Genomic DNA, 23,840 nt, shown 5'->3' on the forward strand with positions numbered 1-23,840 from the left:
CTTCGAGGTGAAGCAGTGATTGATGTGTACTACTTTCAATTTAGTATACTGTATTCACTGTTAACAGTATGGTCTGCTCTACGTTGGGGAGACCAAATGCAGATTGGGTGACTGCTTTGCAGAGCATCTCCATTCAGTCTGCAAGTGTGACACCAAGCTTCCAGTCGCCTATCATTTAAATTCTGCACCTTGCTTCCATTCTGACCTCTGTCCTCGGCCTGCTGCAGTGATGCGATGAAGCTGAAGGCAAGCTCAAGGATCGGCACCTCGTCTTTCGATTATGCACTTGACAGCTTTCTGGACTCAACATTGAGTTCAATAATTTCAGATCGTGACCTCTGCCCCCATCTTGTTTTTTTTTTGTTCTTTTTTTCTCACCTTGTCTCCCCCACCCCCCTTTACTTGCTTAAAACCTATTACATCTCTAACTTTTCTCGGTTCTGATTAAAGGTCATCGACCTGAAACAGTTACTGTTACTCTCTCCACAGATGTTGCTAGACCTGCTGAGCATTTCCAGCATTTTCTGTTTTTATTTCAGATTTCCAGCATCCACAGTATTTTGCTTTTGTATTCATGCGTACAGTGTGTAAGTTGGTAATAAGGAAGGAATTCAAATGGAACATTTTTACTCAAAATAGCAATTACCCTATGTAATAAGTTAAGAAAGAAAGAAGGTACGTTTATATACTGACTTTCAGAACCCCATGGTGTCCCAAAGCACTTCACAGCCAACAAAGTACTTTTGAAGTGTAGTCACTGTTGCAGTGCAGGGAAATACAGTTGCCTATTTGCATGTACCAATTTCCCAAACAGCAGAGAGGTATCTCTTTGGCCTCATTATCTCGAGAGACAATGGATAAGCGCCTGGAGGTAGTCAGTGGTTTGTGAAGCAGCGCCTGGAGTGGCTATAAAGGCCAATTCTAGAGTGACAGGCTCTTCCACAAGTGCTGCAGAGAAATTTGTTTGTCGGGGCTGTTACACAGTTGGCTCTCCCCTTGCGCCTCTGTCTTTTTTCCTGCCAACTACTAAGTCTCTTCGACTCGCCACACTTTAGCCCCGTCTTTATGGCTGCCTGCCAGCTCTGGCGATCGCTGGCAACTGACTCCCACGACTTGTGATCAATGTCACAGGATTTCATGTCACGTTTGCAGATGTCTTTAAAGCGGAGACATGGACGGCCGGTGGGTCTGATACCAGTGGCGAGCTCGCTGTACAATGTGTCTTTGGGGATCCTGCCATCTTCCATGCGGCTCACATGGCCAAGCCATCTCAAGCGCCGCTGACTCAGTAGTGTGTATAAGCTGGGGATGTTGGCCGCCTCGAGGACTTCTGTGTTGGAGATACGGTCCTGCCACCTGATGTCAAGTATTCTCCGGAGGCAGCGAAGATGGAATGAATTGAGACGTCGCTCTTGGCTGACATACATTGTCCAGGTCTCGCTGCCGTAGAGCAAGGTACTGAGGACACAGGCCTGATACACTCGGACTTTTGTGTTCCGTGTCAGTGCGCCATTTTCCTACACTCTCTTGGCCAGTCTGGACATAGCAGTGGAAGCCTTTCCCATGCGCTTGTTGATTTCTGCATCTAGAGACAAGTTACTGGTGATAGTTGAGCCTAGGTAGGTGAACTCTTGAACCACTTCCAGAGTGTGGTCGCCAATATTGATGGATGGAGCATTTCTGATGTCCTGTCCCATGATGTTCGTTTTCTTGAGGCTGATGGTTAGGCCAAATTCGTTGCAGGCAGCCGCAAACCTGTCGATGAGACTCTGCAGGCACTCTTCAGTGTGAGATGTTAAAGCAGCATCGTCAGCAAAGAGGAGTTCCCTGATGAGGACTTTCCGTACTTTGGACTTCGCTCTTAGGCGGGCAATGTTGAACAACCTGCCCCCTGATCTTGTGTGGAGGAAAATTCCTTCTTCAGAGGACTTGAACACATGAGAAAGCAGCAGGGAGAAGAAAATCCCAAAAAGTGTGGGTGCGAGAACACAGCCCTGTTTCACGCCACTCAGGATAGGAAAGGGGTCTGATGAGGAGCCACCATGTTGAATTGTGCCTTTCATATTGTCATGGAATGAGGTGATGATACTTAGTAGCTTTGGTGGGCATCCAATCTTTTCTAGTAGTCTGAAGAGACCACGTCTGCTGACGAGGTCAAAGGCTTTGGTGAGATCAATGAAAGCAATGTAGAGGGGCATCTGTTGTTCACGGCATTTCTCCTGTATCTGACGAAGGGAGAACAGCATGTCAACGGTTGATCTCTCTGCACGAAAGCCACACTGTGCCTCAGGGTAGACGCGCTCGGCCAGCTTCTGGAGCCTGTTCAGAGCGACTCGAGCAAAGACTTTCCCCACTATGCTGAGCAGGGAGATTCCACGGTAGTTGTTGCAGTCACCGCGGTCACCTTTGTTTTTATAGAGGGTGATGATATTGGCACTAGATAAACTGTGTGTGATGGTGTTAAGGGATAAGTATTGGTCAAGACAGTGAATGAACTCCCCCCCGGCACTTATTTGAATAGTGCTGTGGAATATTTTTCATTCACAGGGAAGCAAGACGATCCATTGGTTTAACGTTTGAAAGACAGCCTTTCCCACAGCAAAGCATTTCATCAACCAGACACTGAAGTGTCAGCCCAGATTGTGTACTTAGGTTTTTGGAGTGGGATGTGAAACCACAACCTTCTACTGATTGCTATCACTGAGCCAAGACTGACACCTATCTACATAATGTAATTGAAATGGGTAGTATGAAATCGAAGGAAGTAATTAGATGTGTTTCTAGAGTGAGGAGAGATTAGGAAACATGCTCAGAAAGCACATAGTTGGGATTGATTTATCCAAATTAGATCTGTTGTGCGCCCAGTAATTGTTCCTAAAAACAAATCATCTTAATTGGAACCATAACTTAACATGAATTACTTTTTCAGAGCCCTAGTATTTTATGGAATGATCTTGTATTCTGGATATATGAGGAAGCACTTTTTTACGTAGCGAGTGGTAATGAGCTGGAACTCACTGCCTGCAAGGGTGGTGAAAGCAAAGAATATCAATGACTTCAAGAGGAAGCTGGATGGTCATTTGAGGAAATAGACTTGCATGGCGATGGGGATCGAAGTGTCTTTTGTCTCTAACTCTTTGCCATTTAGTGACCTCGTGTATGCAATTAATCCCAACATTACTTTTGGATTGCAGAATTGGTATTGGTACTTCCCTCAACTGAGGTAGAATCAATTGATGTCCATTACAGTTTTATAGTAGATTAAAGTGTACAAAACATTTCTTTCCTGTTAACCATTTTTACAGTTCAGGCTATTTTCCAGGATAATTCTCGTCTTCATGGCAAAAGGGCAGTTTACTTAAGCGGACCAATTCTCCTATAATACAAAACTCAAGCTTTACTTTCTTTGTGCATTGTTTAAGTTGGCATAATTGGTTAAGTAATTAGGCTATAGTTATAGAGTATTAGATCATTGGAGAATATCTGGTATCCCAACATACTCTTCTGTCCCTTCCAAAAATGGAAAAATACCCCACTGTCAAACCAATGTGTGCATGCGTAAGTGAGTGGATCCATTTTTGTTTTTACAGATTGCATAACACAGTGAACAAACCATACAGCAAAATACTGAATTAGCACTGCATTTAAACCAAAATTAGAAACTGGCCATAGGTGAATATATCTGTTGTACAATGTTTTCTGGATGAAATAGTTAATTTTGTCTTTGGTAGTTCTTCCAGATGCAATGCTGCGTATGGGTGATGTGAAATACGGTTCACCTTAAGGGCTTTTTTTTATTCATTCATGGCAAGTGGGCGTCACTGGCTATGCCATCATTTATTTCCCATCCCTAATTGCCCTTGAGAAGGTGGTGGTGAGCTGCCTTCTTGAACCGTGAGGTAGGTACACCCACAATGCTATTAGGAAGGGAGTTTCAGGATTTTGACCCAGCGACAGTGAAGGAACGGCGATATGGTTCCAAGTCAGGGTGGTCTGTGACTTGGACGGGAACTTGCCAGAGCTAAGGCTGAGTTGTGATTTATACTATGACGTATGATGGAAGGTGTTGTGGACACTCCAATCAAGCGGCACTTGGTTAGCAGTAGGCTGCTCAGTGACACTCAGTTTGGGTTCTGCCAAGGCCATTCAGCTCCACGCTTCATTACAGCCTTGGTTCAAACATGGACAAAAGAGCTGAACTCAAAAGGTGAGGTGAGAGTGACTGCCCTTGACATCAAGGCAGCATTTGACCGAGTATGGCATCAAGGAGCCCTAGCAAAACTGGAGCCACTGGGAATCAGGGAAAACTCCGTTGATTGGAGTCATACCCAGCGCAAAAGAAGATGGTTGTGGTTGTTGGAGGTCAATCATCTGAGCTCCAGGACATCACTGCAGGAGTTTCTCAGTGTAGTGTCCTAGGCCCAACCATCTTCATCTGCTTCATCAATGACCTTCCTTCAGTCATAAGGTCAGAAGTGGGGATGTTGACTGATGATTGCACCATGTTCAGCACCATTCTCGACTCCTCAGATATTGAAGCAGTCCACGTAGAAATGCAGCAAGACCTGAACATTATCCAGGCTTGGGCTGATAAGTGGCAAGTAACATTTGTGCCACAGAAGTGCCAGGCAATTACTATCTCCAACAAGAGAGAATCTAACTATCTCCCCTTGACATTCAATGGCATTACGATCACTGAATTCCCATCATCACCATCTTGGGTGTTAGCATTGACCAGAAACTCAACTGCAGTAGCCATATAAATACCATGGCAACAAGAGCAGGTCAGAGGCTGTGAATCCTGTGGCGAATAACTCACCTATTGACACTCCAAAGCCTGTACACCATCTACAAGGCACAAGTCAGGAGTGTGATGGAATACTCTCCACTTGCCTGGATGGGTGCAGCTCCAACAACACTCAAGAAGCTCGACTACATTCAGGACAAAGCAGCTTGCTTGATTGGAACCCCATCCACAAACATTCACTCCCTCCACAACTGGTGCACAGTGGCAGCAGTGTGTACCATCTACCAGATGCACTACAGCAATTCGCCAAGGCTCCTTAGACAGCACCTTCCAAATCCACGACTTCTACCAACTAGTAGGACAAGGGCAGCAGTTGTATGGGAGCACCATCACCTGCAAGTTCCCCTCCAAGCCACACACCACCCTGACTTGGAAATATATCGTCATTCCTTCACTGTCACTGGGTCAAAATCCTGGAAATCTCTTGATAACAGCACCTACCCCACATGGACTGCAGCGGTTCAAGAAGGCGGCTCATTACCCCCTTCTTAAGGGCAATTAGGGATGGGCAATAAATGATGTCCTTGCCAGCAATGCCCACATCCCATGAATGAATTAAAATTAAATTTATTGGAGTTCTTTGAAAAAGTAACATGTGCTGTGGATAAAGGGGAACCGGTGGATGTACTGTACTTAGATTTCCAGAAGGTATTTGATAAGGTGTTACATCAAAACTTATTGCAGAAAATAAAAGCTCATGGTATTGGGGGTTGCACTTTGGCATGGAAAGAAGATTGGCTAGCTGACAGGAAATAGAGAGTGGGCATAATTGGGTAATTTTCTGGTTGGCAAGATGTAACGAGTGGTGTGCCACAGGGTCAGTGCTGGGGCCTCAACTTCTTACAATTTATATAACTCACTTGGATGAAGGGACCAAAGGTATGGTTGCGAAGTTTGCTGATGACACAAAGTTAGGTAGGAAAGTAAGTTGTGAGGAGGACATAAGGATGCTACAAAGGGATATAGGTAGGTGAAGTGAGTGGGCAAAGATCTGGGGTAAATGATGTATAATGCAGGAAAATGTGACATTGTCCATTTTGGCAGGAAGAATAAAAAAGAAGCATGTTATCTAAATGGCGAGAGATTGCAAAGCTCTGAAATGCAGAGGGATCTGGGTGTCCTGGTGCAAAAGGTTAGTATGCAGGTACAGCAAGTAATTAGGAAAGCTAATAGAATGTAATCGTTTATTGCGAGGGGAATTGAATACAAAAGCAGGGAGGTTATGCAGGGCATTGGTGAAACCACATCTGGAGTACTGTGTACAATATTGGTCTCCTTATCTAAGGAAGGATGTAAATGCATTGGAAGCAGTTCAGAGGAGGTTTACTAGACTAATTCTTGGAATAGGAGTGTTGTCTTTTGAGGAAAGGTTGGACACACTAGGCATGTATCTGCTGGAGTTTAGAAGAGTAAGAGGCAAATTGATGAAAACATAAGATTCTGAGGGGTCTTGACAGAGTGGAAGTGGAAAGGATGTTTCCTCTTGTGGGAGAATCTAGAACTGGGGGTCGCCCATTTAAGACAGAGATGAGGAGAAATTTTTTCTCTGAGTGTCATGAGTCTTTGGAACTCTTCCTCAAAAGGCGGTGGAAGCAGTGTCTTTGAATAATTTTAAGGCAGAGGTAGGTAGGTTCTTGATGAACAAGGGGGTGAAGGGTTAATGGGGATAGGCGGGAATGTGGAGTTGAGATTACAATCAGATCAGCCATGATCTTGTTGAATGGGGAGCAGGCTCGAGGGGCGAGTGGCTTACTCCTGTTCCTAATTTGTATGTTCGTATGTTCCTTCACCGTTGCTGGGTCAAAATCCTGGTGCTCCTTCCTAACAGCACTGTGGGTGAACCAACCCCACATGGACTGCAGCGGTTCAAGAAGGCAGCTCACCACTACCATCTCAAAGGCAATTAGGTTGGGCAATAAATGCTGTCCTAGCCAGCGAAGCCCACATCACTTGAACGAATAAAAAAAAATATTTTGTGTTGCAGCCATTTCCTTGACGTAAACAAACAGGCTTAAGTTTAACATTTCTTATTTATTGTTGGGTGATAATGTCCAGAGCCTTGTGACTTCCTCTCATTTTTCTTAGTTCCAGCATTGGAATCATTCATTCCAGTGTCTTATAAAGTTACACATTATCAGGAAAAATCAATTATTCCATCTGAATAAAGGCTTTTAAATCCACACTGAAACCAATTTGGGACTGATACTTCCCATTGAATAAGCTGTCAAAGTCTGATTATGCAGATTCTGCAGCCAGCTGCATGTATTGCTACAAAAGACGAGGGTCGCCTTGGATATGCACCTGGCTGAAACTGTTCTCAGATCAGATTTATTACAACATCACAAAATAAATTCCAGAAATTACTCCCTTTTGTCAGTCATAATCCTCAAAAAAAAATTCAGTATGTCGCAACATTTGGTAGAAATGGTTAGAAAATTATATATTTTTAATTGCTTTTAATTACATGCTGAAAGCACAGCACCGAACAGTTGACGTGAGCATGGAAAGGAATATTTAAATGCCACTTTGTCGGAAACACAGGAGATAATGCCTAAGTCAACTCGGTCTTAAAAATTAACAATTTTAAAAGCAAATAGTCGTTTGGTCGTACAGAACTTGAGTATTGCTGAAAATAGAGACATTATGTTGAGGCTTTTCATCTTGCACTCATCAGGACAGACTGCAAGAATACCGATGCAAGGGAAAACAACAAATTTATACTGAGATGAGAGTGCTGATTGTTTGGCAAGTGAACTCTGGTAGAGGCATTGCCATGGAGAATGCACCAGTTAACAGTGACTGACAGTTAACTACCAAGCTTTGTTTGAAATTTAAACCAGGCAGCTTGACTCTGTCAAGGCATTACCCTGAGGAATGAACCAGCGAATGGTTGTCACTTATATTGTTTAGCTGAAACAGGTGCGTTGTTTGTACATATTCTTTCTGTCTGCAGAAACCAGGGCCCTGTGTATTAATATATGTAGCTTCCAGTACGCATAAATGCGTCACGCTGCGAGCCCTACTGACGATCTTAAATTGTTTGTCAGCGTAATTCTTAGCACTCTGAGGATTATTTAGCAAATGTTGTCCAATCGTGGAACCACATCTAATGTTGGGACACTGTTTTGAGTTTTGCAAGCATGGGCTGGTTGGTTCACTTGCCAACCAATCAGCACTCTCTTTTCATACAATATAAATTGTGTAGATGAGGGTAAAGCAGTTGATGTAGTCTACATGGACTTCAGTAAGGCTTTTGATCAGGTCCTGCATGGGAGATTGGTTAAGAAGGTAAGAGCCCATGTGATCCAGGGCAATTTGGCAAATTGGATCCAAAATTGGCTTAGTGGAAGGAGGCAGAGGGTGATGGTCGAGGGTTGTTTTTGCAAATGGAGGCCTGTGACCAGTGGTGTACCGCAGGGATCTGTGCTGGGACGCTTACTGTTTGTAGTGTACATTAATGATTTAGATGTGAATATAGGAGATATGATCAGTATGTTCACAGATGGCTAGAAAATTGGTGGTGTCGTAAATAGCGAGGAAGAAAGCCTGAGGTTACAGGACGATATAGTTGGGCTGGTAAGATGGGCGCAGCTGTGGCAGATGGAATTTAATCCTGAGAAGTGTGAGGTGAGGCACTTTGCGAGGACTGACAAGGGAATATACAATGGATGGTAGGACCCAAGGAAGTTCAGAGGGACTTTGGTGTACTTGTCCATAGATCACTGAAGGCAGCAGCACAGGTAGATAAGGTGGTTAGGAAGGCATATGGGATACTTGTCTTTATTAGCCGAGGCATAGAATATAAGAGCAGGAAGGTTATGATAGAGCTGTATAAAACGCTGGGAGTACTGTCTACAGTTGTGGTCACCACATTATAGGAAGGATGTGATTGCACTGGAGAGGGTGCAGAGGAAATTCACTGGGATTTGCCTGGGCTGGAGCATTTCAGCAATGAAGCGAGACTGGAAAAGCTGGGGTTGTTTCCCTTGGAGCAGAGAAGGTTGAGGGGGGACCTGACTGAGGTATACAAAATTAGGTGGGGCATTGATAGAATAGATAGGAAGAAACTTTTTCCCTTTTGAGGAGGTGTCATTAACCAGTGGACGTAGATTTAAGGTAAGGAGCAGGAGGTTTAGAGGGGAATTGAGGAAAAAAAATTTCATCCAGAGGGTGTTTGGAATCTGGAACACACTGCCTGAAGAGGTGGTAGAGGCAGGAACCCCCACAACATTTATGAAGTATTTAGATGAGCACTTGAAACGCCATAGCATACAAAGCTACGAGCCACGTGCTGGAAAATGGGATTAGAATAGATAAGTGACATCCGGGGCAGCGGTGGACCTGGGAGGAACCGGGACTGGAGAAGAGCTATAAAATAAAGAGCGGGGCTCGAGGCCATTCACTTACCTGAAGTCTGGGGCAGCGGCAGGCTCTCTGACTGTGTCAGCGCGTGTTCTGTTTTGATAAAGTGGAAAAAAAACTAATAGTGACATCACTGAAATTCTGTGGGCTGTTTGGTCAGTGGGCGGCAGCTGTTATTGCCTATGGACAGCTGAGATAGACTAGACTTTAAAAAAAAGATTCCTTTTAAATTAAAGCCCGAGGATAGCTACCTGTAAATTATTAGTAATTATTCGCTGTACTAGTGCTTTTTGCACAGAGTGAGGCTGTCAGTTGAGTGTGGGTATTTTCACTGGCTGGGGGTGGGGGGCTGCAGTGGAAGGTGCTCTTTGGTCTCTTTCTTTTCTGCCTTCTCAGTCTCAAAGGTACAAGGGATAAAGCTGATTGTAAATAGCTAGCAAGTTATTATACTAGCAAAATTTCATTGTAAAGTTAAATAATGGCAGGGCAGCTTGGCCAAGTGGAATGTACCTCCTGTGCAATGTGGGAAGTCGTGGACGTGCCATGTGATCTTGGCGAACATGTCTGCAGAAAGTGTCTCCAGTTGCAGAAGCTTGCGCTTCGAGTTTCGGAGCTCGAACGGCGGCTGGAGTCACTGTGGCTCATCCGCGAGGTGAAGGACTACGTGGATGGCACGTTTCAGGAGGTAGTCAACCCGGTGCCTAGGCAAGCACAGTCGGGGGTGGTGGGGGGGGTTGTTGGGGGTACTGGGCGGCTGCCAGACGGACAAACAGGTCAGGGAAGGTAGTGCAGAAGTTCCCAGAGGACATCCCACTTTCTAACCAGTATTCAGTTCTGCGTACCGATGGGAAAGAGGGTTGTTCTGAAGAGTGCACACGGAGTCATGACCGGAACATCATGGGTGACTCAGCTGTGCTGGGATGGAGAAAAAAGGACAAGAGGGCAATAGTGGTAGGGGATTCTGTGGTTAGAAGAACAGATAGGCGCTTTTGTGGTCGCAGATGTGATTCCAGGATGGTATGTTGCCTCCCTGGTGCAAGGGTCATGGATATCACTGAGCGGCCATAGAGTATTCTGCAGGGTGAGGGTGCACAGCCAGAGGTCGTGGTCCACATTGCTACCAATGACATTGGTAAAAAGAGGGATGAGGTCCTGCAACAAGAATTTAGGGAGCTGGGTAGCAGATTAAAAAGCAGGACCTCAAAGGTTGTAATCTCTGGATTACTCCTGGTGCCACATGCTGGTGAATATAGGAATAGGAGGTTAGAGCAGATGAAATAAAAACAAGAAATGCTGGAAATACTCAGCAGGTCTGGCAGCATCTGTAGCGAGAGAAGCAGAGTTAACGTTTCGGGTCAGTGACCCTTCTTCGGAACTTCTGCTTCTCTCTCCACAGATGCTGCCAGACCTGCTGAGTATTTCCAGCATTTCTTGTTTTTATTTCAGATTTCCAATATCCGCAGTATTTTGCTTTTTATTTTAGAGCAGATGAATGCGTGGCTGAAGAGATGGTGCAGGAGGGAGGGCTTTAGTTTCCTGGATCACTGGGCCTGTTTCTGGCGAAGGTAAGATCTGTACAAGTTGGACGGGTTGCACCTCAACCGGAACGGGACCAAATTCCTTGCTGGGAGATTTGCTAGTGCTGCTGGGGGAGTGGGGAGGGGGGGGGTTTATGCTAATTTGGTATGGGGATGGGAGACAGAGTGTAGGTACAGTAGGGAGTGATGTATGATCAAATGTAGAAGAGAAACTAAGTCAGTCTGGAGGGCACAGGCGAATAATGCAAGGCTGGATTGTCTCTATTTTAATGCAAGGAGGTTTACTAGTAAGGCAGATGAATTGAGGGCGTTGATTAACGCATGGGAATATGGTATTATTGCTATCACAGAGACATGGTTGAGGGAAGGGTGGGACTGGCAGCTCAGTATCCCAGGGTATAGAATTTTCGGGCATGATAGGAGAGGGTGTGAAAGAGGGGGTGGCATTGCACTATTGATCAAGGAGTCAATTACTGCAGTAAGGAGGGTTGATATCTTAGAAGGTTCCTCTAATGAGGCCATATGGGTAGAACTTAAAAACAAAAAGGGGGCAATCACATGGCTGGGAGTGTATTAGAGGCTTCCAAACAGTCAGGGAGAGATAGAGGAGCAGATATGTAAGCAAATCTCAGAGAGGTGCAAAAATAATAGGGTAATAATAGTAGGCAATTTCAACTTCAACTAGAGGAGATAATGTTAGTGCAAAAAGCTTAAATGGGGCAAAATTCTTAAAATGCAATCGGGAGAGCTTTTTGAGCCAGCACATACAGAGTCCTACAAGAGGAGGGGTGGTACTGGACCTAATCTTAGGGAATGAAGTCAGACAAGTGGTAGAAGTGGCAGTGGGGGTGCATTTTGGTGATAGTGACCATAACTCAGTTAGATTTAAGGTAGTTATGGAAAAGGGACCGGAAATAAAAGTACTGAATTGGGGGAAGGCTGATTTCAATATGATAAAACAGGATCTGGCCAAAGTGAACTGGGAGCAGCCTTTTGTAGGAAAGTGGACATCAGACCAGTGCGGGAAAATGGGATTAGATTGGATGGGTGCTTGATGGCCGGCGCAGACATGATGGGCCGAAGGGCCTGTTTCTGTGCAGTATGACTCTATGACTGTGACTCTACATATTCGGTTTAACCAAAATTATATGTAAATGCATTTACCTGCTGGCGGCGGCCATGCCACACCGATTTTATGGCCGCCATTCGTACCTCGCACATCTTCGGAGGTACGGAGTGCCGAGGCGAGAACCTGGTGGGGAGGGGGAAAGGAATAAAATTTTCAGGACGGGATGGATGGGGGAGCGAGGGAAACAAATTTAATTGGCTGTTGGGATGGTGGGAAGGGGTTGAGGGTCAAAGGGAACAAATTTTGGGGGGGGTGGTAAGTTCGGGATGCTAATAAAAGTTTATTATGGGGGGAGAGAGCAATTAATATATAAATTACCTATTGGGGGGGTGGGAGAAGTGATTTACAGTTGAAATAACATTTTTTTTTATTTCCCGGAGAGCGGGACTGTTAAATTTTAAAATGTATCTGAAGGGCCTGAAGCCCTTAAAAAATGGCGCCGGCGGCCGCGCGGTGGTGCCAGATGCCATTGTTGGGGATGTGGCAGCCGCCTGCTCTACGCGTCATCGGGGGTGGCTGCTCCGCCCACTCTATTTAAATGAGCCCCCTCGCGTAATATTGCACGGGCTGTGCGGCGGCTCTTCCATGTCGGAAGGCCACCGAGTTCAAAGCGCGCCGCCACAGAGCATGGCATGCGAATAAAATTCAGCCCAATGTCTCTATTTTCAGCAATACTCAAATTTTAAAAGCCTACTGGTGTTAAATGTTAATACCTAATACTTCTGAATTGCTTGTACTGTGATTTCATACAGAGGAAGAATTTTAAAGCTGCATAATAGGTCTGTAAGTACTTACATACCACTTCAGTGAACTGGGAAATATTTTCAGTTTTTCCCCAGCAAGAGCGGTTCACTGACTTTTATCTGTATCTATACTATATTGCCTGCAGTTTAAAACTAATTTGTCATCATAATACTTTGCAAAAAAAGACAATTTTCACCAAACTTGTAGAGAAAACTCTCTCTGGTTCCTTTTAGAAAATTGATCTCCTTGGATCATCAGTTTTATCTAACAATAGTTTGGGAAACTACAATGGTGTGTATGATTTCTCAAGCACAGAGTTATCGCCAGAATACAATAAACATTCATTTTTAGATTTCAGCTAATCTTGCTAAAGAATGTTTTGTTTTCTGGCATTGTGCTACTTGAAAATTGAATTTGCTGAGAACTGCTTTCAAATTCCTTATCAAAGAACAGACCAGAATTCTGTCAGTCATTGTCAGCAGTCACTTATGTTTCAGATCAGTATCTACAGAATGCAACTCTCAATACTAGTTGCATCTGAATTCAACATCAAGGGCTGTGCACGTGCAGAGCTTTGCTCACTGAAGAGTTTTCTTTGTTAGATGGGAGCATTAGCTTTTCACGAATAACAGTAGATTTCGCAAGTTTCCAGATGGTCAGTAGATTACATGGGCACATTTAAAAGATAGCTTCACAGTGAAGTGCAGTTAAACTGTAGTTCCAAAATTTATGAAGATTTCCACATTACTTTTTAAAAAAATATTCTTAATGTGATTATTGCATGAGTTTTTTTTTGATCAGAAACAAGCCAGATCTCTGATCCATCATACTAAGATTTGAAAGTATTGCTTTCTAGTTGACAGTTGAGTTCTTGAATTACAGTACCATCCATAACAATCATGTGGACTAGCATCAGAGGAAGGCGATTGATTTTTGCAGTGCACTTAATTGTCTGTTCAATTTTCCCTAGGTGTATGTGGAATTTGATGACCTCGAATGGGAAAAACGTGAGTGGGTTAAAGTTTATGAAGATTTTCAGATTTTCTTGGTGGAGCACCAGCTGGTCTGGGCTAAGAGAAAGAACCCCAGCCAGACTCAGGGATCTAAGAATAAACAGATTCAGTGGCCTGCTTTGGTGAGTAAAACAAATGAAATTGACTTCTACCCAATGCATTTGTTAACGTTCTATCTACTTCATACACAGCTTTAAAAAAATCTATATATCTGCAATTCAATTTATCTTATATCTTCCAAGATTTTTTGTTCCCTTCAGATAACTTTGCAATGATTTTCGTAGGCTTCATTGCTCTTGGAATTTTAAAAAATCTTTTGAAATAAGGTGGTGTCGTGGTAATGTCACTAAACTGGTAATCCAGAGGTCTAGGCCACCTGGGTTCAAATCCCACCACAGCAGCAAGTGGAATTTAAATTTAATTAATTAATAAATGCAATTAATTAATACAAAATTGGAACGAAAGCTCATCCTAGTAATGGTGCCATGAAACTTTAAAAACGTCACAGTCGCGCAGTGGTTAGTACCGCAGCCTCACAGCTCCAGTGACCCGGGTTCGGTTCTGGGTACTGCCTGTGCAGAGTTTGCAAGTTCTCCCTGTGACTGCGTGGGTTTCCTCCGGGTGCTCCAGTTTCCTCCCACATGTCAAAGGCTTGTAGGTAAATTGGCCATTGTAAAAAAAAATTGTCCCTAGTGTAGATAGGTGGTAGGAGAATTGAGGGAGAAAGTGGGGATGTGAGAGGGAAAATGGGATTAATGTAGGATTTAATGTAACCGGTTTCTTTGGGCGGCACAGTGGCGCAGTGGTTCGCACTGCAGCCTCACAGCTCCAGCGACCCCGGGTTCAGTTCTGGGTACTGCCCGTGTGGAATTTCCATGTTCTCCCTGTGACCGTGTGGGTTTCCGCCGGGTGCTCCGGTTTCCTCCCACAGCCAAAGACTTGCAGTTTGATAGGTAAATTGGCCATTGTAAATTGCCCCTAGTGTAGGTAGGTGATAAGAGAATGGTGAGGATGTGGTAGGGAATATGGGATTAATGTAGGATTAGTAGAAATGGGTGGTTGTTGGTCGTCACAGACTCGGTGCGCCGAAGGACCTGTCTCAGTGCTGTATATCTCTATGACTCTATAATTTGGCTCAGCCTTCAAGTTGTTTTGTCCTTTATATTCTGTAACTGTATTCTTGATCTTGATATTTTTTCCTTCATATGGGTAGACTTCTGTGTCCACATTCCTAAAGACTGCCTTAAATATAGCATTATTTTATCTTCTGGCTCTGCTTCCCAAGTCTTTTTTCCAAGACTGTCTTCATAATTCCCAAGTTTGTTCTTTAAAAGTATCCCAGCCAAAGCAGCAAAAAGAAAATAGCTATCATTTTGTTTTCGAAGTTGCTGGTTTACTGAAGTGAAAGTAATAGCAATTAAAAGATACAAAATGAGCACTTGAAATCTTGGATGTAAAACCTGTTTGCTGATTAATGCAATGTTTTCTGTATTTAAAAATAACCCAGGTAAAACTCAAATATAAACTAGGTAACAGTATGTCTCATTTGAGCACTGTTTTATGCTTAAATGAACCAAACATCAAAGATGGATTCAGTCTTTTCATTCACTGAACTAAAACTGTTTCAACTGTTAATTTCATGCTTTCACTTCCTTTTACCTCTAGTTTCCAAAATTGTGAGCCAGCAAGCCTGACAGCATTTCCTGTTCTCAAAAGTTTATTAATTTCCACAGCGTATAATGGTTTTCACATGTTGTGTGGAAAGTGTTACTTTGAAGCTTATTTTTACAGGACAACTAGCTCCAGGATTATTCTATATGCAAAAGTGAAGTTTATTGAGGATTAAATATTGGCGATGACACTCGGGGAACACTCTAATCTGTGAGTCATGCCATAGAACCTTTACATCCGTCTGATAGGGAGATAGGCCCTCCATTTAATGTTTCATCTGAAAGATGCCACTTACAACTTTGTTTCAAAATTGTTTCCGAGCATGACGAGCCTTTTTAAAAAAAATATTGTTTTATTTTATCATTTTGTTTTATTTTTTAACCATGTGCCTGTTTTTCATGTGCTTTTGGACAAAGCTGCTCAGTACTCTGCCATTAACAGTCTCTCTGGATTAATGATTTGTCTTTCACCACTAGCATTAATATTGTCTTTGCCTTTGTCCTGTGACATCTTTGTTACTTAATCTCTCCTGCCCTCTGTCCTATCACACAACTTTCCTTTTGTTCTGTTCCCTGCCAAACGATCCCCCCTTCACTTGCTTAAAACCTATTTCTTTGCTAACCTTTGTCAGTTCTGATGAAAGTTCACAGACTTGAAGCATGAACTCTGCTTCTCTCTCCACAGATGCTGCCCGACCTGCTGAGTATTTCCAGCATTTCTGTTTTTATTTTAACTCATTGCTATGATTGCATTGAGAATATTTTGTGGCATTTTGGGCATAAATTGGTCAGAATTGAGAAAAAAGTGATCAGGATCATTCTGCATTCTAATTTATGCAGAAGCTCAGTATGAAGCTTATTCTACATCCACCCTGCCCCACCACCCACCCCAGTTTTGTTCTGTCCTATCAAAACATAGCTTTGTGCTAAGTTTTGAGGACTTGTGTAATGCTCCCACTGCCATGTCAGCCGAGATCAATAAACTGGGGATCATACTGCAACATTCTGGATTGGTGTGGCTCAGACCATGGTCAGTGCATTTACCAGCTGCAGGTGCACCATACTCGAATATTAGAAAAAGATGACCAGCAGTTTCAAAAAAGCTGACATACCCCAAAAATACTTGACAACTCTTGAGTATAGCTCATATGACACATGAAGACATACAGATAGACTGAAAGTGTAGCAGGATATGCTTGTCAGAATTGGAATATTTGATTCATTTTATTGCAAGGGAAACATTTAAAAATGGACAAGTTTGCAGCAATGCTGAGTATGGAAACTTTTGCAAGTGAATGCTCACACAAATGGCGAGAGATTTTTTCAAATGTTCTCTTGGTCGGTCTCAATCACGATGGCCGGGATTTCATGTTGGGTGGATGGGAGCCGGCGAACCCGCTTCCGCCTCACCTGGGGATCCGACCCGCATTTTACAGGTCCCCGAGCTTTAATTGTTCCGAGGCGGGACTTCCACCCGCTTGAGGGAGGAAATCCTGCCTCATTGAGCTGCCAGCCAATCAGCGGGCCAGCAGCTCATAGTTCCAGCAGCGCCACCGGGAACGGTGGCTGCTGCTGGGACTGCAACCCAGCCAACCGCAGAGTAAGACATGGAGCCAGGAGTCCAGGTAAGTTTTGATTGCCTCGCCGGGGGCAGTCGATCGGGCCCCGGCAAGGCAAGGGTGGTCGTTTGGGGAGAACGGGGGCATGTTGGGTCTTGGGGATGTTGGGGTAGTGGGGAGGCCCTCCATAGGGCACCCTGTGCCCGATAAGCAGGGCCCTCCACCCCACCCCGAGACAATCAGAAGCCGCCTGCTTTGCCCAGGACGCCTACTTGCCATGCATAAAATCCACGTGGTGGCGGGTGAAGGCTCTTAAGTGGCTGGCTTTAATTGGCCTGGGGTGGGCGGGTTGTTTTGTGCCCCCCCCCACTCTACGTAAAGGGGGGCGGAGGCGGGAGCGGGTCGGGAAAGCCTTCCAGAGCCTCCCGCTCCATTTTACGCCACCGTGCTGCCACCATTCGGCTTGTTGGGGTGGCATAAAATTCTGGCCTGTAAGTTTGATTTTTGACATTCTGTGGCATTTGCCATTTTTATTACTGGTGCTGCCTGAGATGTCGCAGACAGTGATGTTTCAGTCCATGAGGCTGCATTTTAGCATGTGCCAGTAATGTGCCACCTAGTGGTTGTGTTGTCAGCAAATGCAGCCTGCATTTTAAATACAACAATAAAAGTAGCTGCAGGAATGTCAATAAAAACTTTACAGGGCTCAGTGTGTTTCATTGGGAATCGATGTCCTGATGCATCGTACTAATTTGCCAAAGACCTAACGAGTTTATTCATCTGCTGCTGCAACCCTTATCTATGCCTTTGTCAGCTCCAGACCCAACTATTCCAGTGCTCTGCTGGCCAGCCTTCCATTCCACCCTTCTTAAACTGCCCCTGTCAAAAACTTTGGTGCCAGTATTCTATCCTATCCTGCTTGCTTGTACCTCTGTCCTTCTGACCTACTTTGGCTCTCCGGTCAACCAGTGTCTCAAAATTGAAGTTCTATTGTTATGCATGAATTCAGGTGGTGGCGTAGTGGTATTGTCACTGGACTAGTAACCCAGAGACCCAGGGTATTGCTCTGGGGATATGGGTTTGAGTCCCACCAGAGCAGAAGGTGGAATTTGAATTCAATTAATAAATCTGGAATTAAAAGCTAGTCTAATGATGGGCATGAAACCATTGTCACTTGTTGTAAAAATCCATCTGCTTCACTGATGTCCTTTAGGGAAGGAAATCTGCTGTCAATAACTGGCCAGGCCTACATGTGACTCCAGACCCACAACACTGTGGTTGACTCTTACATGCCCTCAGAAATGGCCTAGCAAGCCACTCATTTCTATCTAACTGCTACAAAGTCAATAAAAAAACAATGAAACCGGACGGACCACCTAGGCACCGGAAACGACAACGGCAAACTCAGCCCTGTCGACCCTGCAAAGTCATCCTTACCAATATCTGGGGGTTTTTGTAAAAGTTGGGAGCTGTCCCACAGACTAATCAAGCAACAGCCTGACACAGTCATAATCATGGAATCAAACCTTACAGACATTGTCCCAGACACTGCCATCACCATCCCCGGGCATGTCCTGTCCCACCAGCAGGACAGACCCAGCAGAGGTGGCAGGACTGTGGTATACAGTCGGGAGGGAGTTGCCCTGGGAGTCCTCAACATTGACTCCGGACCCCATGAAGTCTCATGGCATCAGGTCAAGCATGGACAGGAAACCTCCTGCTGATTACCACCTACTGCCCTCCCTCAGCTGATGAGTCAGTACTCCTCCATATTGAACACCACTTAGAGGAAGCACCGAGGGCGGCAAGGGCGCAGAATATACTCTCTGTGGTGGACTTCAATGTCCGTCACCAAGGGTGGCCTAGTAGCACCACTACTGACTGAGCTGGCCGAATCCTAAAGGACATAGCTGTTAGATTGGGTATGCGGCAAGTGGTGAAGGAACCAACAAGAGGGAAAAACATACTTGACCTTGTTCTCACCAATCTGCCTGCCGCAGATGCATCTGTCCATGCAGCATTGGTAGGAGTGACCACCGCACAGTCCTTGTGGAGACCAAGTCCCGTCTTCACATTGAGGATACCCTCCATCGTGTTTCTGGCACTACCACTGTGCGAAATGGGAGAGGTTTTGAACAGATCTAGCAATGCAAAACTGGGCATCCATGAGGCGCTGTGGGCAGCAGCAAAATTGTATTCAATCACAATCTGTAACCTCATGGCCTGGCATATCCCCCACTCTACCGTTACCATCAAGCCAGGAGACCAACCCTGGTTCAATGAAGAGTGCAGGAGGCCATACCAGGAGCAGCACCAGGCATACCTGAACATCAACCTGGTAAAGTTACAACCCAGGACTACTTGCATGCCAAACTGCGTAAGCAGCATGCGATAGACAGAACTAAACGATCCCAAAACCAACGGATCAGATCTAAGCTCTGCAGTCCTGCCCCATCCAGCCATGAATGGTGGTGGACAACTCAACAACTAACGGAAGGAGGTGGCTCCACAAATATCCCCATCCTCAAAAATGGGGGAACCCAACATATCAGTGTGACTGATAAGGCTATAGCATTTGCAAAAATCTGCAGCCAGACGTGCTGAGTTGATGATCCATCTCTGGTTCCTCCTGAAGTCCCCAGCATCACAGATGCCAGACTTCAGCCCATTCGATTCACTCTGCGTGATATCAAGAAACAACTGAAGACACTGGATACTGCAAAGTCTATGGGCCCTGACAATATTCCGGCAATCGTACTGAAGACCTGTGCTCCAGAACGTGCCGCACCCTAGCCAAGTTGTTCCAGTACAGCTACAACACTGGTATCTATCTAGCAATGTGGAACATTGCCCAGGTGTGTCCTGTACACACAAAGCAGGACAAGTCCAACCCGGCCAATTACCGCCCCATCAGTCTACTCTCAATCATCAGTAAAGTGATGGAAAGTGTCATCAACAGTGCCATCAAGCGGCACTTGCTTAGCAATAACCTGCTCAGTGACACTCAGTTTGGGTTCCGCCAGGGCCACTCAGCTCCTGACCTCATTACAGCCTTGGTTCAAACATGGACAAAAGAGCTGAACTCAAGAGGTGAGGTGAGAGTGGCTGCCCTCGACATCAAGGCTGCATTTGACCGAGTATCACATCATCAAAGTGCCCTAGCAAAACTGAAGTCGATGGGAATCAGGAGGAAAACTCTCCACTGGTTAGACTCATACCTAGCGCAAAAGAAGTTGAGGTTGTTGGAGGTCAATCATCTGAGTTCCAGGTCATCACTGCAGGAGTTCCTCAGGGTAGTGTCCTAGGCCCAACCATCTTCATCTGCTTCATCAATGACCTTCCTTCAGTCATAAGGGCAGAAGTAGGAATGTTCGCTGATGATTGCACAATGCTCAGCACCATTCGCGACTCCTCAGATACTGAAGCAGTCCATATAGAAATGCAGCAAGACCTGGACAATATCCAGGCTTAGGTTGACATGTAACATTCATGCCACGCAGGTGCCAGGCAATGACCATCTCCAACAAGAGAGAATCTAACCATCTCTCCTTGACATTCAATGGCATTACATTGCTGAATCCCCAACTATCAACATCCTAGGGGCTACCATTGACCAGAAACTGAACTGGAGTAGCCATACAATTACCGTGGCTACAAGAGCAGATCAGAGACTAGGAATCCTGCAGGGAGTAACTCACCCCCTGACTCCCCAAAGCCTGTCCACCATCTACAAGGCACAAGTCAGGAGTGTGATGGAATACTGTTCACTTGCCTGGATGGGTGCAGCACCAACAAATTCAAGAAGCTCAACACCATCCTGTATGAAGCAGCCGGCTTGATTGGCACTCGATCCACAAACATTCACTCCCTCCACCACCGGTGCACAGTGGCAGCAGTGTGTACCATCTACAAGATGCACTGCAGCAGTGCACCAAGGCTCCTTAGACAGCACCTTCCAAACCCACGACCTCTACCAACTAGAAGGACAAGGGCAGCAAATGCGTGGGAACACCACCACCTGCAAGTTCCCCTCCAAGGCGCACACCATCCTGACTTGGAACTATATTGCCGTTCCTTCACTGTCGCTGGGTCAAAATCCTGTAACTCCCTTCCTAACAGCGTACCTACCTCACATGGACTGCAGCGGTTCAAGAAGGCAGCTCACCACCTCCTTCTGAATTCGAGATACAAACATACGACTTAGGAGCTGGAGTAGACCACTCGGCCCTTCGAACCTGCTCAGCCATTCATTATGTTCATGGCTGAACTGATTACTCCACATTTCCACCTATCCCGATAACCTTCCACCCCCTTGCTTATCAAGAATCTATCTACCTCTGCCTTAAAAATATTCAAAGACACTGCTTCCACTGCCTTTTGAGGAAGAGAATTCCGAAGGCTCATGACCCTCATAGAAAAAAACTTCTCCTCATCTCTGTCATAAATTGGTGACCCCTTATTTTTAAAAGTGACCCCTAGTTCTAGATTCTCCCACAAGGGGAAACACCCTCTTTCCACCCTGTCAAGACCCCTCAGGATCTTATATGTTTCAATCAAGTCACCTCTTACTCTTCAAAATTCCAGCAGATACAAGCCTAGCCTATCCAATCTTTCCTCAAACGACAGCCCACCCATTCCAGGTATTAGTCTAGTAAACCTTCTCTACTGCTTCCAACGCATTTACATCCTTCCTTAAATAAGGAGACCAGTACTGTACACAGTACTCCAGATGTGGTCTCACCAATGCCCTGTATAGCTGAAGCATAACCTCCCTACTTCTGTATTCAATTCCCCTCGTGATAAACGATAACATTCTATTAGCTTTCCTAATTACGTGCTGTACCTGCATACTAACCTTTTGTGATTCATGCACTAGGACACCCAGATTAGAGCATGACTACCCAACCCGACGTGTCAGGTTCGGGTTGGGTCGCTCTTCTGGGTCTGGCATTCGGGGTTGGGCCGGGTCGGACACATAGTATCAGCACCTCCAGTACGTGGCTCCAATCTTAATGTACTTTTTAAACAACCTTTAAAGTCCAGTTACAGTTTTTGTTGCTTATCTGCACAAGCTTAAAAAGTGAAAAACTGAAGCTAGGTTAACTGAACATTCCGGTCAGATCAGGTCGGGTGCAGGAAAAAATGAAAGGACTCAGGTCGGGTTGGGCTCAGATCGGATGTGGTTCAGTCGGGCTCGGGTCGGGTTTCATTTGCAGACCGGAGCTGGCTTTTAACCCAGAATCCTCTGCATCTCAGAGCTCTGCAGTCTCTCACCATTTAGATAATCTTTTTTATTCTTCCTACCAAAGTGGACAATTTCCCACTTTCCCACATTATATTCCATTTGCCAGGTCTTTTCCCATTCACTTAACCTATCTATATTCCTTTGTAGCCTCCTTATGTCCTCTTCACAAGTTACTTTCCTACCTATCTTCTAACCAATCTTCTATCCATGCCAATGTGTTACCATTTACACTATGAACTTTTATTGTCTGCACTAACCTTTGATGTGGCACCTTATCAAATGCCTTCTGGAAATCCAAATATAATACATCCACCGGTTCCCCTTTATTCACAGCACATGTAACTCCCTCAAAGAACTCCAATAAATTGGTTAAACATGATTTCCCTTTCAGAAAGGGCAATAAATGCTGGCCTAGCCAGCGACGCCCACATCCCATGAATGAATAAAAAAAAATTCTCACCTTTCCTTATATTTGTGACCTTCTTTCTCTTCAACCCTTAAACTACACCCCCCACTCAGTCCTTTGTTCATCTGACTCTGGTTTGTTGTGCATTCCTGTCTCCTTTGGTGTTACCAGTGGCAGCTGTGCCTTCAGCTGTCCAGGCCTCTCACTCTGGAATTCCCTCCCTAAACCCTTCAACCTCTCGACCTTCCTCTCTTTTTAAGGCACTTCTTAAAATCCACCTCTTTGACCAATGCTTCAGTCATCTCTCTTAGTAGCTCTTCCATTGGGTGTGAATTTCTGTTTGATTCTGACCGCAGCGGTCTTGGGATTTTTTTTTACTTTTAAGGAACTATATAAATATTGAGCATTCTATGTTCAAAAGACTAAACTGACTTGCTGTTGCATCTGCACCTTTCCCAGATGTCCTTGGCAGTCCAGAGGATGGTGGGGGAGGGGTCTAATTAGATTGAGGGTTAATTGTCGTAACCGTTCAATTTACTTTCATGTAGTTTCAGAAAGGATAACACACTTGTTATTGAAATAAAATTTAAGAACTAGATACTAGTAGTCCACCTTCAACATGCCTTCACATTTCATTTCTAGTTAATTAGGTAGCTAGCTTAAATTGGTTTCTGAGCTCTAGCAGAGCCGACTCATTGTTTTTCCGAGAGTATACTTACAAGGATCTCTGAGTGCTGCTTGAGTCCATAGAGTGTGAAGGTGGGAGTTTGGTGAGTGAGGGAGTTCAGTGAAGAGGGCAACTATAAATTAATTAAGAAAAATAAACTTAATTTAGTTAACACAATAAAGATGGCAGGACAGGTGATGTGTTGTGGCTGCAGCATGTGGGAACTCCTGGATGCCACAGCAATCCTTGGTAACCACATCTGTAGTAAGTGTCTGCAGCTTTAGGAGCTTTGGCTCACAGTTAATGAGCTGAAAGGTGACCTGCAGAGATTGCAATGCATCAGAATGGGGTAAAGTTACCTGGCCACTTTGTTCCAGAAGGCAGACACACCCCTTAGGATAGGGTCATCTGATTTGGTGAGTGGTCAGGAGCAGGAGGGTGTGACTGTGAGTTAGGCAGGTTAAGGGGAATGAGAAGGTGGGAGTGCAGGAGCCTTATCCCTTGTAGTTGAGCAACAAGTTTGAGGTTCTTGAAGCTTGTATGGACAAGATGAAGGGCTGTAGTGTGGATGAGCAGACTGACCATGGCACCATATAACAAGAAGCCATTCAAGTGGGGGGAATTAAAAGGAATGTACTCGTAGTAGGGGACTGTATAGTCAGGTGGATAGACACAGTCCTTTGCAGCCAAGAGCGAGCGT

General features: G+C 44.9%; 1 protein-coding gene across 6 annotated transcripts in view; it reads left to right on the forward strand.

Moving 5' to 3' along the window:
• jmjd1cb (jumonji domain containing 1Cb) overlaps positions 1–23,840 on the forward strand; it is a 412,655-nt gene that overhangs the window by 199,636 nt on the left and 189,179 nt on the right. For all 6 annotated transcript variants that reach the window (XM_068052437.1, XM_068052431.1, XM_068052430.1 and 3 more), the window contains exon 2: positions 13,551–13,715. In XM_068052437.1, the coding sequence (XP_067908538.1) occupies positions 13,551–13,715 (165 nt within the window). The remainder of the gene's footprint in view (positions 1–13,550; positions 13,716–23,840) is intronic.

This window comes from Heterodontus francisci, chromosome 20, assembly GCF_036365525.1.
Source record: "Heterodontus francisci isolate sHetFra1 chromosome 20, sHetFra1.hap1, whole genome shotgun sequence".
Taxonomy (NCBI): Eukaryota; Metazoa; Chordata; class Chondrichthyes; order Heterodontiformes; family Heterodontidae; genus Heterodontus; species Heterodontus francisci.